Source organism: Mauremys reevesii, unplaced genomic scaffold (genome assembly GCF_016161935.1).
Source record: "Mauremys reevesii isolate NIE-2019 unplaced genomic scaffold, ASM1616193v1 Contig3, whole genome shotgun sequence".
Lineage (NCBI taxonomy): Eukaryota > Metazoa > Chordata > Testudines > Geoemydidae > Mauremys > Mauremys reevesii.
Window position 1 is genome coordinate 1,248,682 of NW_024100840.1, and position 19,699 is coordinate 1,268,380.

Here is a 19,699-nt window from a genome sequence, read left to right on the forward strand (position 1 = left end):
GTCATGTCCCATTTTGTATGTGTGCATTTGATTGTTCCTTCCTAAGTGGAGTACTTTCCATTCATCCGTATTGAATTTCATTCTATTTCATTCAGACCATTTCTCCAGTTTGTCCATATAATTTTGAATTTTTATCCTGTCCTTCAAAGCACTGGCAACACCTTCCATCTCGGTATCTTTTGCAAACTTTATAAGTGTGCTCTCTATGCCATATTCAAATAACTGATGAAGATATATGAATAGAACTGATCCCTGCAGGACCCCTTATTATGACCTTCCAGCTTGACTGCGAACCACTGATAAATACTCTTTGGGAACAGAACAGGAGTACTTGTGGCACCTTGGAGACTAACAAATTTACTTGAACATAAGCTTTCGTGGGCTAAAACCCACTTCATCAGACGCATGTAGCCCACAAAAGCTTATGCTCAAATATATTTGTTAGTCTCTAAGGTGCCACAAGTACTCCTGTTCTTTTTGCGGATACAGACTAACACAGTTGCTACTCTGAAACCTGTCATTGTGCAAGCCTCTGGGAACAGTTTTCCAGCCAGTTTTGCACCCGCTTTATAGTAGCTCCATCTAGGTTGTATTTCCCTAGTTTGTTTATGAGAATGTCATATACCACCTCTGCCTGGGCCCCTACCCTTGACTGGAAGGATCAAAGAGAACACCACATGCACCTCCTAGCTCAATCATCCTTACTCCCATCACCTCTCAGCTGGATTACAGCAATGTGATATATCTGGGCATGAAACCTTCAGCACTTAGGAAATGCCAATCAGTAAAGAATTCTGCAGTGCATCTCCTCTGTTGCGTCTCGGTGCCTCTCAGGCGGGCACGGACAGAGCCCAGCAATCAATGTGATTGGTAGCAAAGTCATTTATTTCTCTCCAGCATGCTCTTATATACAATTATGGCAAGTAATCAAGCAATTGCTAATTGGTTAATAAGATACACACAGGCACAGTTATAACTTCATTGGATAATTGTCATCCTGTACAACCTTCTGATTTATTATCCTGTTTACTGCCTACTGGCAGATGAGAACCAGCCCAAGGCCAGCATCTCACTACACAATTCACAGCCTAAATTAGCCCGTCCTTGAGGCCTAGACATGGACAGCTTCCCACAGTCCCATCTGCCAAGTTAGCAATAGATTCCCACACTCCTCAGCGACATGGGCTACTGTAAACACATCACATCTGCCCCCTGCTCTCTCCACAGAATATTGAATCAAGTTCAAGATCTCAGTCCTTCTCTTCAAGGTTTCAGTAGCTTGGGCCAAGGGCATGGAACATGTAAAGGAGCCTATAGCTCTGGGATGAGGACTCTAGTCAAACAGTCCTGAACTGCTCCAAGGGCAAGGTGCATTTCTTTGACCTTGCTACAATACGGAAAAACATGTGCAGTAGACAGAACTTTCTGGGGGGTTGGCCTCAGTCAGTGAATGAATTCCCTCAGGAAGTAAGGACCATCCCAAACCTCTCCATGGACTGCTCCAAGGGCAAGGTGCATTTCTTTGACCTTGCTTTTTCAATCTTAAAAACATAGTTACATGGATATTTCTTAAAAAAAACAACCAGCCAAATACCAAAACAATGCATTCTTCTGCACATGCTTCTCCCCCTCATGACAGAATGAGAGATCAAACAACACATGCCAGATGTATGGTCACATTGCTTCAGGGCCGCCCAGAGGATTCAGGGGGCCTGGGGCAAAGCAATTTCAGGGGCCCCTTCCATAAAAAAATTACAATACTATATTCTCGTGGGGGCCCCTGTGGGGTCCGGCGCAAATTGCCGCACTTGCTTCCCCCCTCCATGGGCGCCCCTGGGAAAAATAAACCTTCTGCATCTCAGCACAAATCCAGTTTTGAGAAAAATTCTTTACAAGGTATCACTGGTTCTCAGCATCAGCTAGTGCTAAAATGCACTAAAGCTCACTAAAAGGGTTGGACAAATATGTGCCATCAAAACTGTTTCTGGATCGAAAACTAGGGGTTTTTAAAAATCAGAAAAAAATCACGGACAACATCTGCTTTCCTTCAAAATTTGTTGTGGTTTTTTTTAATTGAATTGCTGAAATTAGTCTGCTAAAACCTGAATATGGTTTGGGGTTTCAGAAGTGTGTGGCCAAATATCTGCTACTTGCTGTGTTTGATTGTTTAAAGAAACAATAAAAAAAATCTGCTTAAAAAAAATCCAGAACTTTTTGAACCACCTCAGCTTGTGACCAAACGCCTGAGCCCATCCAGTCAGACATTTTTCCAGGTTTCTGATACTCTGCTGGCTTCCTCGACTTTTATCTGTCTCCATAACTTTGGGTTCATTTAGATTAGAACATAAGACTGGCCATACTGGGTCAAACCAAAGGTCCATCCAACCCAGTATCCTGTCTACCGACAATGGCCAATGCCAAGTGCCCCAGAGGGAGTGAACCTAACAGGTAATGATCAAGTGATCTCTCTCCTGCCATCCATCTCCACCCTCTGACAAACAGAGGCTAGGGACACCATTCCTTACACATCCTGGCTAATAGCCATTAATAGACTTAACCTCCATGCATTTATCTGTTTCCTAGAGACTGGCTCCATGGGGTCCCTCACAAACTGGAGACAGTTACTGTGGGTTTGTCTTTAGTATAGCTTATGTACATATTCCACGAACTGAGCATTTGAGCTTGTTCCAAATCTGGCATGAGCCTATGTTGTGAAAACGGAAATGCTCAAAATAGCACATGCATGTGAATGGACATAGGGTGTTAAAATTAAATTACCCCAGAGGTTCTCAAACTGGGTTTTGGGAACCTTCAGGGGGTCACAAGGTTATTATTGGGGGGTGCGAGCTGTCAGCCTCCACCTCAAACCCTGCTTTGCCTCTAGCATTTATAATAGTGTTAAATATATAAAAAAGTGTTTTTAATTTATAAGTGGGGGGTCACACTCACAGGTTTGCTATGTGAAAGGGGTCACCAGTACAAAAGTTTGAGAACCACTGAATTAACTCTTCTGGAGCCTCAGGAAATGTAGGGGGCGGGGTCTCCCTTGGTAGGGTTGGGAAGGAGGTAGGTGGTGTAGGATATTGCTCTTCTCATGTGATCCCTCCCCCAGTGGCTAATTTTAAATGAAGCTTCCCTCCCCTGACATGAATCTCCCTATGGCACTGAAATTAAATATAGACTATAATGTGGCATGTGAGAAGTGAAAGGGATGGGAGCCCTAATGGAAAAGCTAACAGCTTGGCTCTTCTACAAACCTCAAACTGCTGAATGAGCTTTAGGGTAGGGAAGGCTCTGCCTCCCAAACAGCCTGGCCCTGCCCCTATCTGACCTCCACCCACTTCCTGCCCCAACTGCCCGCTCCCCTTAGAATCCCCGACCCATCCTGCTCCTTGTCCCCTCACCGTCCCCCAGAGACCCTCCACTACCACCCCAGGACCCCACCCCTGCTCCCTGTCCCCTGACTGCCCCGACCCCTATTCACCCCCCCGCTGAGTCTTGACAGACCCCCAGAATGCCCACAATCCAACCCCCCTGTTCCCTGTCCCATGACTGCCACCCAACCTCCACTTAATTTAATTTTATTTGATTAATTAATTTTAATTAATAATAATAATAATTATTGGATATTAATTAATATGGGTTTGGTTCGCCAATATGTTTGATCAGAAGATAAAGTTCGTCCTGAATCAGGCTTCGCAGAGTTTATAAAAGGAACTTCGGGGTATATGACAGAGACAGATATAGTCATAAAGACCTTTTTTTTAAAATCAATGAAATAATAAGCAAATGTTAAAACAGTTCAGGATTAAAAAGTTTCAAAATATCATAGTTCTTTAAGAGATATATTTATGATAATACACTGTTATAAACTGCAGACTTAATTAATACTCACAATCTGGTGCAGCAGCACATTAGGTGTTTTTCACACCTTTGGCAGAGGAAGTTACTTCAAGATTGTTTGCGTTCTGATTTAACTCTATATATGCTAAAATGCTTTAACTAAAATGAAATATAAGGGAGATTAAATCCCTTTTTTACTTACAGTTTTGAAAAGAAATAATGCTACGGCCTATTAATAGTTAATAGCTGTCATAGATGGTGACATCGATACGTGGATGAGGGTATCGTGAAAGGTGGAGGCAATGAAGGTGAAGACAGGAGCAGATAGATGGGTAGAATTGCCTGTCTAATGGTGATCTGTTTCACCTTTTTATAGAGCATTAGTCAGAAATCCTTCCTCCTATGCCCAAATTTCATCTTTCCCCCACAGAAATGTTAGGGTACACTTGTATCATAGGCTAACATTTATGTGCGTATGAATGACAGGTATGTACGCATTTGTGGTGTACTTGTTAGATTTGTGGGCAAAAATCCCTTTTTCCACCCTTTACAGTTATTGGTTCAGTTAAAGGTCCCCAGACATCTGCGTAGGTATTTTGTCTTGTTATCACTTTTCTGATTAAGGGTCCTAAAATGTGCTGAAGTTGCCTTAGCGTCATACAGGATGTTTGACCTGTAGGTTACTTGCATTACAGCCATTGCATTATAAATCTATAGCCCTATTACATCAAATACTTAAATTCATCAGAAAGACATTTTATACAGACCAACAGATTAATCCTCAGGGCTACAGAGAGTGGTAAGAAATAATGAAGAGAATAGGTCACTGCTTCATAGCGATCTGGATTGGTTGGTAAACTGGGTTCAAGCAAACAATATGAGTTTTAATACAGCTATATGCAAATTGTAACAGGGAGCAGATGAGCCCCTTTGTCTTCTGGTTCTTCTGTACCCACAAACCAGCCAGAGACTTCTGCTTTGGTGCAATCACCCATGCTCTTTATTTACAGTACATGTTCCCACTACCCTTTAGCTACAGACAGAGTCAGGCTCAGAGCCTGTTAGCTTCTGCAGCCATCAGAGGAGAGTGGCCTCTAATTCCTTGTCCCCTTCCTTTCCTCTCCCTTGCTTTCTTCCTGCCAGCCTTTACTCAGCCCCTGGCTAACAAGGCCGGCAGCTGTTCCTATTTGCGAGGTTAGTCGTTCCTTAGCCTCCTGCCCCCTTCCAGTGGCTTTTGTCTGGGGAAGTCTCTCCCTCGTTCGGACAATCACCGGCATCCTCTATGGGAGATTCCTTCATCCTCCTCCCGCAAAAAATACACTGGTCGGGGGTGGGTATTCCCATAGCTCTGCTGCCACCCCCAGGTCCTCACACCAATCACACCCCCACTGGCGTCCCTTCTCTTTTATCCCCTTTCCTTTTGGTAGAAGGTCGAGGCCAATCCCAACCTCCTGCTGGACACCCTGGGTCTTGGGTTCTCCCAAGCCACCAACCGGATTCCCTACTTCTTCTCCGGAGAGATGTGTTGTGGGGAGCTCCCGTTGCCCCTTTTCTTCCTCTAAGGCGCTTGGGCTGGTCATCTCCCCCACACATCCTTTCCCTCTGTCTACTCTATCCGGGCTCTGTTGTCTAGAGTTCTCATGTTCATTACCCTGAGGACTTTGCTCCTGCTACTGCTCCTCCTCCTGCTCCCTGGGGCTTCTCAGTCTAGGGGTCTCCTCCCCCTTCGTTGGGGAACCTTTTCTTTTCCCTCTGGGGAGAGGGCCCCAATCCATACCCAACACAATGTGGCACAGTAACCCCTCTACTACACCAACCCACTTCCATTTAAAGCTGCCCCACACTTCTAGGGGCACCTGGGCCACCAGGAAGTATCTCCGGTCTCCATGGATACACTCCAGGGCAATCCATGTGGCCACCCAGTACGGTTTTATCAGCCCCCTTTGGACGAGCAATCAGGCAGAAGTTGAATCCATCAGGCCCCTTTGGGGTTTCCTCCCCACTCTCACTGGGACAGTGGACAGCCTCTGCCCCCTTGTCCACCCTCCAGCATTAGTCCAGCCAAAACATTCAGCTCAGCCACATTCCATATCTGGGCAATCCTTTTTGTGTCCTGGCCGCCTGCACTGCCAGCAAACAATCACGCCGGCTCTACTGGGAGCTCCTCGGGGCTCCTCCTTCCTCTTTGAAGGGGTTCCCTCAGCTCCTTCCCCAACTCTATCTTTATAGGGCCAGCCCTCCCTTTGGGGAACATCTGTCTCTGTGTACTCCTCAGTCAGCTTGACTGCTGCTTCGACCGTACTTGGCTGATGTTGCCCAACCCAGACTAGGATATTCTCTGGGAGGCTCTGTAGCAATTGTTCTAGGACTAGGGAGTCCATTATTTCCTACACCCTTTGCATCTCGGGCCTTAACTAGCCGGTGGCCCAGTCCACCAGTCTCTGGGAGAATGCTCCAGGCCGCACAGCCCCTGTCCATTGGGCCAATGGGAACTTTTAGCTGTATTTCTCTGCCAACAAGCCCACCTGGTCTAGAATGGCCACCCTCAACATCTCATAATGCCAAGCCTGTTCCTCACTCAAGGCCATATAGGCCACTTGAGCTTCTCCTGTTAGGTAGGGAGCCAGCCGTGGGACTCGGGTTGCCCTATCCCATACACTGCCCAGGGCTGCCCACTCAAACATACTGAGGAAGGCATCCGATTCCTCTGATAGGCCCATCTTACAGAGTCCCAAACCCAGTGGCTGGCTGCCACCCCCTACCGCAAGACTCACCATTCATTGGGAGTTGCTGCTTCATGCTGGCCTATTCTCTTATAAAGTCCTGTAGGCTTTTTTGTCATTCTGCCTGCCAGGTTAGCAAGGCCTGCCTCTGCCTGGGGGGCTGCTGGAAGCTTTTCAGGGCCTTCCACATCTGGTCCTGCTATTTGACAAGCCACTGCAGGGTCTCCTCCATCTCCAGGCCACCAACCACATCCATTGGCTCAGGATCCTGGACAAGCCCCCATGCGTAAAAGGGCAGAGGCAGGCCCCTTTGTCTTCTGCCACTTCTGCTCCCACAAACCAGCCAGAGACCTCTGCTTTGGTGCAATCACCGGTGCTATTTATTTACAGTACAAGTTCCCACCAACTTGTAGCTACTGACAGCATCAGGCTTACAGCCTCTGGGACTGCTAGCTTCTGCAGCCAGCAGGAGAGAGTGGCCTCTAACTCCCTGGCTCCTCCCTTTCCTCTCCCCCGGCTTCCTTCCTGCCAGCTTTTAAGTAGCCCCTGGCTAATGAAGCCGGCAGCTGTTCCCTATTTGCCAATTAGGGCTGGGCTTACACAGCCAGCTCCAATTCCCCTTTCCTGGTTGGAGCTGGTGTGACGGAGGGCTGGCTCAGGGTTTCCTAGCCAGCACCTGTCACACAAATGTATCCCTCTAGGAACAAAGAAGGTAGCTGTACTTACAGGATGGGGGACTCTACCCTCGGAAACAGTGTCTCTCGGAAAAAGATTTGTGGAGCCTGGTGGATATTCAGTTGAACATGAGTTCTCAGTGTGACACTATGGCCAAATTCCCCAATTAGAACCTAGGATACATAAACAGGGTAATCTTGAGTAGGAGCAGAGAGGTTATTTTACCTGTGGATTTGGCTCTGGTGGAATCACTGCTGAAATACTGTGTCCGGTTCTGATGTCCATATGTTGATAAATGGAAAAGGGTTCAGAGAAGAGCCATGAGAATGATTAAAGGATTAGAGAACATGCCTTTATAGTGATAAGTTCACGGAGCTCTGTCTATTTAGCTTAACAAAGAGAAGGTTAAGGGGTGACTTGATTACAGTCTATAGATACATACACGGGGAACCAATATTGAATTATGGGTTCTTCAGGCTAGCAGAAAAAGGTATAACACAATCCAATGTCTGGAAGTTGAAGGTAGACATATTCAGACTTGAAATAAGGCATAACTTTTTAACAGTGAGCATAATTAACCATTGGAACAATTTACCAAGTGTGGTGGTGGATTCTCCATCACTGAATCATAGAATATCAGGATTGGAAGGGACCTCAGGAGGTATCTAGTCCAACCCCCTGTTCAAAGCAGGACCAATCCCCAACTAAATCAACCCAGCCAGGGCTCTGTCAAGCCTGACCTTAAAAACCTCTAAGGAAGGAGATTCCACCACCTCCCTAGGTAACCCATTCCAGTGTTTCACCACCCTCCTACTGAAAAAGTTTTTTCTTAACATCCAACCTAAACCTCCCCTTTTGCAAGTTGAGACCATTACTCCTTGTTCTGTCATCTTCTATCACCGAGAACAGTCTAGATCCATCCTCTTTGGAACCCCCTTTCAGGTAGTTGAAAGCAGCTATCAAATCCCCCCCCTCATTCTTCTCTTCTGCAGACTAAACAATCCCAGTTCCCTCAGCCTCTTCTCATAAGTCATGTGCTCCAGCCTCCTAATCATTTTTGTTGCCCTTCGCTGGACTCTTTCCAATTTTCCCACATCCTTCTTGTAGTGTGGGGGCAAAACTGGACACAGTACTCCAGATGAGGTCTCAACAATGCCGAACAGAGGGGAATGATCACATCCCTCGATCTGCTGGCAATGCCTCTACTTATACAACCCAAAATGTTGTTAGCCTTCTTGGCAACAAGGGCACACTGTTGACTCATATCCAGCCTCTCCTCCACTGTAACCCCTAGGTCCTTTTCTGCAGAACTGCTGCCTATCCGTTCGGTCCCTAGTCTGTAGCAGTGCATGGGATTCTTCCCTCCTAAGTGCAGGACTCTGCACTTGTCCTCGTTGAACCTTGTAGACGGGCCAGACTCACCCCTGCGGCACCTCTTGCTGGTTATCCTGGGAATTAGCTCAATCCAGCTCAGAGAGACCTCTGCAGGCCGTAATCCACCTTCCAGCTACTGGTCCCCGTGTCCCTCCCAGGACCCTGGTGCCCCTTTAACTGGGTCTCCCCCTGCCAGGGGAACCCCCACTCCACTATCCCCACTTTGCCTCAGTTTTGACTACTGCCAAGTCTCCATCTTGCCCCTGTTCACTGGGGCAGACTGCAGCATCAGCCACTCATCACTGGCAAGGTTGGGTTTGGACCTGCTGCCTTTGCCTACCCCTGGGCTGGCCCCTGCAACCCCCAGTACCTCCTGACCTAATGCTAGGCCGCAGTCTGGATCTTTCCAGGAGGAGCTCCCCAGCTCATCTGCCTTTCCCCAGCCCTGCTGCACTCTAGGTACCTTGTCTAGCTCCCTGCAGCTAGGCCCATCTCCCTCTACAGCCAGAGGGAGAGTGTCTGGGCTCCTGGATCCCAGCCTCTTATAGGGGCCAGCTGGGCCTGATTGGGGCATGGCCACAGCTGGGCCTGCTTTCCCCAATCAGCCCAGGCTTCTGCCCCAGCTACTGCCCTCTCCTGGGCTGTTTTAAGTCCCGATGGGCAGAAGCGGGTAACCCCCTGCTACAAACCTCATCAGGGGAGAGGCGGTTGGCCAACGGAGACTCCTGTGACTGTGGGGCTTGTTTCCGGTCCTTAATTCGTTCACGTATCCGGGCGGAGTTTCTCTGGGCGGCATCCACTGGCTCCCTTGCGCCTTCGAGGAGCAGTGGGCGCTGTCCGGGGTTCTCTGCTCGGTGTCCCCGTCAGGCTCCCTTCTTATGACCCTTTGACCGCACTTCTGTCCCTGTTCTTTTATTAGTTGTCCCGCACAATTAGTGGGTTTCTGAGGCCCTGTGGAACCTCCCCTTAGGCTGGGGGGGGGGGATCCGTTAGTATGGGGCGGGCTTTGCCTGCCCCGTTTCCCAGAAACACAATAGATACAAACCTCATCAGATTTATTTTGGCCCTATCCTCTAATTTGTCTAGATCCCTCTGTATCCTATCCCTACCCTCCAGCGTATCTACCACTCCTCCCAGTTTATTGTTATCTGCAAACTTGCTGAGGGTGCAGTCCACGCCATCCTCCAGATCATTAATGAAGATATTGAAGAAAACTGGCCCCAGGACCGACCCCTGGGGCACTCTGCTTGAAACGAGCTGCCAACTAGACATGGAGCCGTTGATCACTACCCGTTGAGCCCGACAATCTAGCCAGCTTTCTATCCACCTTATAGTCCATTCATCCAGCCCATACTTCTTTAACTTGCCGGCAAGAATTTGGTAATTTTTAAATCAAGGTTGGATGTTTTTCTAAAAGATCTGTGATAGGAATTATTTTGGGTGGATTCTGTGGCCTGTGTTACAAAGTGGTCTGATGGGGTATATGGTTTCACACTGGAACTGAAGGAGTTAAGGTGAAGTTCTGGGCCCAGGTGATTCTCCCCCCGCCACCTGTACAATGTGCTCCTGCTAGAGGAGGATCTTAAAAGGGAGCCAGACAGCTCAGAAGTGGACGTATCCCAAGAGCTCCCGAATGAGGGAACTGCAGAAACCTGCACTCTCAGGAAGAGGCTATGAGCTGAGCCCAGCTGGATTTCTCCTCTCTATGTTGAACTTTGAGTCTTTTGGGGGAGGCGAATGGCAGGAATTAGCCCAAGGAGGCACCCTTCAGGCGCTCCAGGGTGCTTGATCCTGTTGCCTCTCATAGGGCCCTGGGTTGGAGCTCATTGGAGAGAGAGGGCCCAGGCCCTTGTCGCGTGTAACAGTGGTTTAGCCAGGCGGAGGGAACAGGGGGAGCCCCCTCCAAAAAAAGACACTACCCTGCAGCGCTTTTGCTCACCCGGCGGCGCTCCGGATCTTCAGCGGCACTTTGGCAGCAGGCCCTTCACTCGCTCTGGGTGTCTTCGGCGGCACTGAAGGTCCCGCCACCAAAGTCCCTCCTAAGACCCGCGGAGCGAGTGAAGGTCCCGCCTCTGAAGTGCTGCCGAAGAGCCGGAGTGCCGCCGGATGAGTAAAATAAGAGCGCCGCATTTGGTGGCACCTTTTTTTTATCGCTCCCCTGGGTGAGTAAAAAGGCACCAAGAAATTGACAAGGTGCCATTTGTGCTCAGTGGAGGAGCGGCTGCTCCCCATGCTCCATCCCTAGCTATGCTACTGGTGTGGAAGGGAGGTTCATGCCCTCAGCAGCAGCCCTCTCAGAAGTAAGGGGAGGATAGAGACATTCAAAGCCCTGAGGCAAGGGTGAGCCACCTATAGGGGTCAGGAGGTGGACTTACATCCTCACCACAGGTAGGGCCTTGGGACTCTGTATATTTCTTTGAACTCTGTTACTCCAGAAAGGGGCATGAATTGGTGACCCAACTGGAGGTATGCCGGCAAGAGTTGTTGTTGAAGATGAGGTTTGTGGGGAGTGGAGGCCCAGTGACCTAACCACTAGGGGACACCACTGGTAAACCCAGCCCTCTGCCTGTCAGAAGGGGATGAAATTAGATGATCACAATGGTCCCTTCTGGCCTTGGAATCTATGAATCTCTAGCAGGAGACCTTTTCATTTGGGCTAATTTGTCCTTCTGTCTCCCTTTTTCATACCTTTTCCCCATCATCATTTCCTGTGTTTAGAATATTGTGTATACTTTTAGCCAATTTCTTGTCATTAGGCTCACAAATGGGGTAGGTCTATCAGTCTGCAAGTCTTACAACAGCCGCCCCTAACACAGGGAGGGTCCTTTGCAGCAGTATCTCGAGCACCAAGGGAGTGCATTGCTGTCGGTGTGCTGGAGCCTCTGCCTGACACAGACGCTGGCAATCAATAGTTGCTGGTAGCTATGGATACGTCACAAAATGGCCTGAGGCTTATCCCATAGGAAATCCAGAGGCTGTGACAGTAGCAGGGGTTCTAGTGAATGAATTCTTCACCACATCTGGGGTCCCAAGTTAGTTTCACAGGGATCAAGAGGCAGATTAAGGTTCCGTGGGGCCCTGGGCCAGAGCAAGTGGGGGACCCCTCACCACACCTTCTGCCTGCAGTCCCACCCCCATTCTGCCCCTTCCACCTGTAGCCCCACTCATGGCTTCATACCATTCTGTCCCTTCCTCGATGTCCCCGCCCTTGTTCTACCCATGGTCCCACCCCATTCTGCCCCCCCACACTGCAGCCCCCGTTTGCTCCCTGGGGCCGCAGCGGGGAGTGACAGCTTCTCCAGCCCTGAGGCTGAGGCAGGGAGCTAGAGCTCCTCCAGTCTTATGGCTGCAGCCAGGGTCCCGGTGCTGAGGTATCCCCTGCTGACCAGCGCTGCTGCCAGGGACCAGAGCGGGGTCGGGGCACATGGATTTCCCCCACTCTATCTGGCACTGCTTCCAGGGAGAAGAGGCAGGGCATGAAGGCTTCCCCTGCCCTGCCCTGGCGCTTGTCTGCTGGGGGCAGGGTGCCCATTTTTCCAGGGCTCCCTAATTGGACGGGGCTCAGGGGCCCATTGGCTAATCCGCCACTGCATGGATCAAAGGAGAAACTGTGACTCCAAAGTGTTGCAGCAGGTTTGTGAGATTCTAAGGATCCCCAACTCGCCCCCTCCCAGCACACACACAGTCTGTTGGGGTGGTGGGAAGGTTCAATAGGATGCTCGGGGCTCAGCTGGCTACTGTTGTACAACAGACCAAATGGATGGGGACCAGCAAGCCCCATTCCTTGTGATGGCTGATAGAACAGCAGGCAATGAGGGTACGAAACGTACCCCAGAACTCCTCATGTTTGGGCAGGAGCTCAGCACCCCAGCAAGCCTCTTGAATGGAGTCCCTGAAGAGGAACAGAGGGATTTGAACCATCTGGACTATGTAGAAACCCTACACCTACAACCCGGAATAGAAAGAGTTCACAACTTTGCTAGAGCAAATGTGAGGACAGCCTCTGACAAACTGATAAAACTCTGTGATGTAAGGTCATGTGGGGAGATGTTTAAGGGGGGGATCTAGTTCCACAATCTTAGCAGAGTGAATATTAGGATCCCTACGCTGCATAAACCTTGGGAGGCACCCTACACAGTACTAACACAAATAAATTAAGTGGTGTTCAGAATACAGTTGGATCCCAGGCCTAAGCTTAAAGTTATCCATGAGGAACAGCTGCAAAGACATCAGGGGGACAGAATGTCAGGATGGTTGCCCACCAGAAACTGAGAATGTATGTGTGGAAGCTGAGGCTGGAAAAATTGTGATAGTAATGAGTTCCTGAATAGAATAGAATGGGCAGGGCCTATTCCAGACAGCGGATTTCACAGAAACAACAGACACACTCAACATTCACTGGAAGAGGCCCCTCCTGGGTGGCTGAAAGGAAATCAGGCAGAGACATAAAAGGAGCTCTCCAAGAATATTTGTGTTTCATGTGAAAACATCCTAACAAAAAACACCATGTAAATAGTTAAACTTGCATCATTTGTAAATTATTTCTTTTCTTTTTTGTTTTGAACGAGTCATATAGGGTGTCACCATTTTGAACTCCATTAGGGCAGTAAATGGAGCTGTGATGTGGGGGGTTGTCATGGTGGTGATTGGATGAAACCTCACTGAAGCTCAAGAGCATGCTAGCTAACTTCCACTCAGGCTAAATGAGGTCTACACTACAAGATTAGGTCAAACTTAACCACATTAGGCCAATTTTATAAGCAATGCAGCTACACAACCAACCCCATTCTGGCAAGGGGAGTAGCGCTAAAATCGACCTTCTTGGTTCAGATTTGGGGTTGTCATAGGTTTATTCCCCACTTTGAACTTTAGCGTCCACAAGATGGGGACCTGCATGGACTCCTCTAAACTTAAATCCTAGTTTAGATCTGGTTATGCTGCCACCAGCTAGAAATTCCAGTGTCTAGCACACTCCTGTTCCCAAAACTTTCCTGGAACACAGATCCAAACTCCTTGGATCTTAACACAAAGGGAAATAGCCCATTCCCCCACCTTCCCTTCCTTAGCAGTCAGGAGAGATCACCTTGATTCAAACTCCTTGAATCAAACAAAGAGGATTCCCTTCCCCGCCCGCCGCTTCTTCCCTGAGATTCCAAACAAGGAAAGAAATCAATCAGGTTCTAAAAAGAAAAGATTTTATTAAAAGAAAGAAAGAACGTAACACTATCTCTGTAACACCAGGATGAAAAATATTACAGGGTCTAGCTTATCAACCTAGAGGGACTCCCCCCCCCCACCCGCTTTCTCAGAATAATCAAAGTAACAGCAAACAGAAATAAAGAGATTTCTCCAGCAAACACACATTTGCAAATACAGAAATTAATTAGAAGACTAATCCGCCTTTCTAATACTCACTATGCTGAATAGAAGAGAATGCTTCAAGAAGCTTGGAAAGCCTGGATATACGTCTGGCCCCTCTTAGATCCAAAGAGAGAACAACCTCCAAACAAAGAACACAAACAAAGACTTCCTCCACAGAGATTTGAAATTATTTTGTCCCTTGATTGGTCCTCTGGTCAGGTGTCTGTCAGGTTTACTGAGCTTCTTAACCCTTTACAGGTAAAAGAGACCTTAACCCTTAACTATCTGTTTATGACAGGGTAGTGCAGACGTAGTGTCATGCAATTCGACGGTATTGGTCTCCCAGAGCTATCCCAGAGTGCTCCAATGTGACTGCTCTGGACAGCACTTTCAACTCTGATGCACTAACCAGGTGTGGTCAAGGGTGGGAGGCAGACTGGCTTACAGGGAAGTAAATTCAACAAAGGGGGCGGTTTTGCATCAAGGAGAAACACACACAACTGTCACACCGTAGCCTGGCCAGTCATGAAACTGGCTTTCAAAGCCTCTCTGATGTGCAGCACGCCTTGCTGTGTTCTTCTAATCGCCCTGGTGTCTGGCTGTTCAATCTGGCTACCAGGAGATTTGCTTCAATCTCCCACCCCTCCATAAATGTCTCCCCCTTACTCTCACAGATATTGTGGAGCACACAACGTGCAGCAATAACAATGGGAATGTTGGTTGTGCTGCAGTCTAATCTAGTCAGCAAACAGCGCCAGTGAGCTTTTAAACATCCAAAGGCACATTCTACCACCATTCTGCACTTGCTCAGCCTGCTCCTTACTGCTGTCCAGGCTGCCTGTGTACAGCTTCATGATCCATAGGAGCAAGGGGTAGGCTGGGTCCCCAAGGATAACTATTGGCATTTCAACATCCCCACGAATAATTTTCTTATCTGGGAAGTAAGTCCCTTCTTACAGCTTTTCAAACAACCCAGAGTTCCTAAAGATGTGAGCGTCATGCACCTTTCCTGGCCATCCCACATTGATGTTGGTGAAACGTCCCTTGTTATCCACCAGTGCTTGCAGCACCATTGAGAAGTACCCCTTGCAGTTTATGTACTGGGTGGCAAGGTGGTCCGGTGCCAAGATAGGGATATGCGTTCTGTCTATCGCCCCACCACAGTTAGGGAATCCCCATTGCAGCAAAGCCATCCACTATGACCTGCACATTTCCCAGAGTCACTACCCTTGCTAGCAGAAGGCTAGTGATTGCCTTGGCTACTTGGCTTACAGCAGCCCTGTCAGGGTTCCCTCCCCACTCTGACCTTTAGGGTACAGACATGGGGACCTGCATGAAGACCCCCTAAGCTTATTTCTACCAGATTAGGTTAAAAACTCCCCAAGGCACAAATTCTCCCTTATACCTTGAATTAAGTAACGTTGCCATCACCAAGTGATTTAAACAAGCATTTAGGGAGGGCCACTTGGAGCCCTGCCTTTCCCAAATATCCCCCCAAACCCTACACCCCTTTTCCTGGGGAGGCTTGAGAATAATCTCCTCACAAATTGGTACAGGTGAACACAGACCTAAACCCTTGGATCTTAAAACGATGAAAATCCAATCAGGTTCTTAAAAAAAAAGAATTTTAATTAAAGAAAAGGTAAAAGAATTACCTCTGTAAAATCGGGATGGTAAGTACTTTACAGAATAACAAAAGACTCAAGAACATAGAGGATCTCCCTTCTAGGCAAAACCTTAAAGTTACAAAACTAGGGATCAACCTCCCTCTTCCTACAAAGGAAATCACAAGCCAAAATAAAAGTAGGCTAACGCATTCCTTCGCTAGTATTTACTAATACTAATGGATTTGGATTGCTTGCTTTCTTGATCTGTCTCCAGCAAGCACACTGAACAGACAGATCAAGCCTTTCCCCCACTGCCCCCACCCCAGATTCGAAAGTATCTTGTCCCCTTATTGGTCCTTTGAGTCAGGTGTCAGCCAGGTTACCTGAGCTTCTTAACCCTTTACAGGTAAAAGAGGATTTAACCCTTTACAGGGTAAATATGGATTTTATGCTACCTTTAGCTGTATGTTTATGACAAGCCCCCATGGTAGATTTGCCCATTCCAAATTGATTCCCGACTGACCAGTAGCCATCAGGCATTGCAAGCTTCCAACTCTCAGGGCTATCGCCACTCGCTTCTCATCTCTCAGGTCTCATCTTGGTTTTGCTGTGCTTCAGGGCAGGGGAAAGCAAGTCTCACAGTTCCACGAAAGTGGCCTTATGTGTGTTAAAGTTGCACAGCCACTGGGAATCATACCAGACCTGCAACGCTATGCAGTCCCACCAGTCTGTGCTTGTTTGCTGGGCCCAGAATCAGCGTTCCACTGTATCAACCAGCCCCATTGCCGCCATGCTGTCCCAATTGCAACATCCCATGCTTTCAGGAATGTCTGTGTCCATGTCCTCCTCACAATCATCCTCGTGCTGGCATCTCTTAGCCCTGTTCTGCACATACTGCAGGATAATGTGCGAGGTGTTTACAATGCTCACAACAGCAGCAGTGAGCTGAGTGGGCTCCATGCTGGCCAGGCTATGGTGTCTGCATGGGTAACCCAGGAAAAAAGGCATGAAACAATTGTTTGCCGTTGCTTTCAAGGAGGGAGGGAGGAAGACAGGAAGGGAGGGAGGGGAGATTGACAACATGTACCCAAAACACTCGCTACAATGTTTTTGCCCTATCAGGCATTGGGAGCTTAACCCAGCATTCCAATGAGCAGAGGGGACTGTGGGACAGCTACCCACAGTGCACCACTCCATGAGTCAGTGCTAGCCACGGTACTGAGGATGCACTCCTCCAACCTACTGCACTTAGTGGGGACATATTTGATCGACTGTATAAAATTGCTTTCTTAAGATCAACTTCTATAAAGTTGACCTAATTTCCTAGTATAGACATACCCTTAGTGATCATTGAAACAATGGAAGTCACCCTCATAGACTAGATTGAATACAAACACAGAGGCTGGGATCTGGTTTGGTTGCAGCTGTGTGTGTCTGTGTGGGTCAGAAGCAGCCAGAGGGAGACTAAAAGCAAGCAGAATGCCAGCAAACAAGAAGTGAGGCATCTTGTAGCATGACCCTAAGAAAGCTAAGAGAGAATTTTAGGCAGAGTGCTGACTGGAAAGTGGCTTGGAATTGTGAGCAAACAAACTGTCTCCTTTGTTTGATTCCTACTGTGTTCAGGGAAACAAGACCTTGCCCTTGTGAACATTCTTTGTAAATAAACAGGCTTGCATCAAAGAAAATACTTGAATCCATCATCAGTTTCTCCTCCAATCATAAAGAACCCACATGGCCTCACATATTGGCTAATGGCTCAGGCTAAAAAGGGGTAACAATACCACGTTACTCATGTGCTCTGTGAAAGTGAAATTTTGAATATTGAATTGTTGCAATGACCTACTTGTAAAACAAGCAGAAACTACAGATAAAATATTATTCAGAGGAAACATTCAGTGAATAATTCTGAATAAAAATGAAAGAAAATTTGTCTGTTTGCACATAATTCACCGACAGAAAACAGAGGCAAGAGAGTTTAGCTGAAGTCTCCATTAGCAGTTAACCACACAGCTCCAGTCTGTCCATCGCTACCTTATTACCTGTGCAATGATGTTATGAATCTCATTTGTTTCCTGCAGATTCACATGCTGGTTGTCAAGACCCTGGAAGACCTGAACTGAGAATTGTCCTTGTTGGTAAAAGTGGAGCTGGGAAAAGTGCAACAGGAAACACCATCCTTGGCGAGAGAAAGTTTGAGTCCAAGCTGAGTGTAAAGTCAGTAACTGAGACTTGTGCTAAAGGGAGGGTAACATGGGATGGGAGGGAGGTTGTGGTTATCGATACACCTGATATTTTTGATACAAAGGCCCCTGATGAAGCATCTGCCTGTGAGATCGCTCGCTGTATCAGGCTCTCCTACCCAGGCCCCCACGCTCTGGTGCTGGTTACACAGCTGGGCTGTTACGCTGAGGAGGATAAGGCAATAGTAAAGCGAATACAAGAGATTTTTGGAGTTGAGGCTCTGAGTTACATGATCGTCTTATTCACTCGGAAAGAAGACTTAGAAGGTGACTCACTGAACGATTATATAAGAGACTTGAATAACCAAGATCTTCAGAAGCTGATTACAGATTGTGGGGACCGATGCTGCGCTTTCAACAATAAAGCAACTGGCACAGAAAGGAATGAGCAGATTAATGAACTGAGGACAGTGATTGAGGAAATGGTGGACGTGAATGGAGGCCAGTGTTATAGCAATGAGCTGTATAAATATGCCAAAGAGAAGATTGAACAACAGGAGAGGGCACTTGAGAAAATGTACAGAGATCTAGAGGAAGAAAAGGTAAAAGAAATAATACATCACTTCAAGGAGAAATATAAAATCATAAAGGAAGGCTTAAACTCAAGGCCAGAGGAAGTAAAGGAAATACATCTAGAACTAGGCGAGACTGTATATCGAGCTTTAGAAACGCTGTCAAAAACTCAGAAAGCCACAGAGGCAGAACAGGAAGAAAACCTGCTGAAAGAAATACAGAAATACTACAAGGAAAAGGTAAAACAAGGGAAGAAAGAAGCAATGATGGTAATGAGATTAGCTCTGTATTTGCATATTTAATTACACTTACTCCTGTGCAAATGGGACCTAAACTAAATTCTGCAGTACTTAGGGGAATCTGGACTTGTGAGAGGTCTGGCACCTTGCCAAAGGCACTCAGCTGTTCAGCAGATTGAAATCCCAGGACTGTAATTATGACACCGATCACCTTTGGAAAGTGATTTGAAATCATAGAATCATGGATTATTAGGGTTGGAAGGGACCTATATGAGAGTGAGGTATTTATGAATTATTAATAATTGAATTATGTTTTAATTATAATTGTAAGTGCCTGGTCTACCATCTCTAAACCATTTACTCTTATCTTTTCCTGGATCATCTCCCTTGTTCATCTCATTAATCCGCCTCATCAACCTGTCTTCATATGACTGTTTTTCTGTGCCTGTCGTCATTCCTGCTTCACACCCCAAATCCCCCATGTGTCTCTATCCTTTCAGAGATGGGCTAATTAGCACTGAACACAGCATTCCAGGGGAGGGTTTTGTTCATGCAGAATTAGGGTTGCCTAGTGCTGCTTGTGACCGTCCAGGAAGAGGGTGGTTGATAAACCTCCACCACTGAACCCTGGAAATACAGAATACCGAGCTGGAGTGAAGGTGGGGAGTTGGCGCAGGGACTAGAGGGGCTCAGAGCTGAGGCAGGAGAGGGTAGCAGGGTATATGCTCCGGAGCTGGTTTGTGTGGGGAGGGGACTGTGAGGCCTGGAGTTGAGGCAGGAGGGGTTGAGGCAGAGCTGGGCTGAGGCAAGGATGTGTGCTGGGCAGGCAGAGTCACGCTGGAGGCTGCAGGATGGGGGGAGGGCACTGAAGCTGAACAGGGAAGAGTGGGAGTAGTTGCAGGAAGAGAAGCACCAGTGCAAGTAAGCCGGTCCGCTCCGGTCCTCCATGCCAGCAAGCTATTTATAGCCAGTATGGGGTACCGCCCCCAGCCCCTCCGTGGAGCCGCCTCTCAGGAGAACAGGGCTGGGAGCACTACGGCAGCCAGAGGAGCTGACAGCATTATGATCCTTTCCCACTTCCCCTCCCAGCAGAGCCCCAGCCCTTCCAGGCGGGGCAACCGCAG

At 47.8% G+C, this 19,699-nt stretch overlaps 1 protein-coding gene across 1 annotated transcript; it reads left to right on the top strand.

Annotated features, from left to right (window-relative positions):
- The first annotated feature begins 4,322 nt into the window (after positions 1-4,322).
- On the top strand, positions 4,323-19,090 carry LOC120393760 (GTPase IMAP family member 7-like). The gene is made up of 3 exons (XM_039518258.1): positions 4,323-4,329; positions 17,662-18,575; positions 19,076-19,090. Exons 1-3 carry the CDS (start codon positions 4,323-4,325, stop codon positions 19,088-19,090), a joined length of 936 nt encoding a protein of 311 aa, XP_039374192.1.
- The last annotated feature ends 609 nt before the right edge of the window (positions 19,091-19,699 follow it).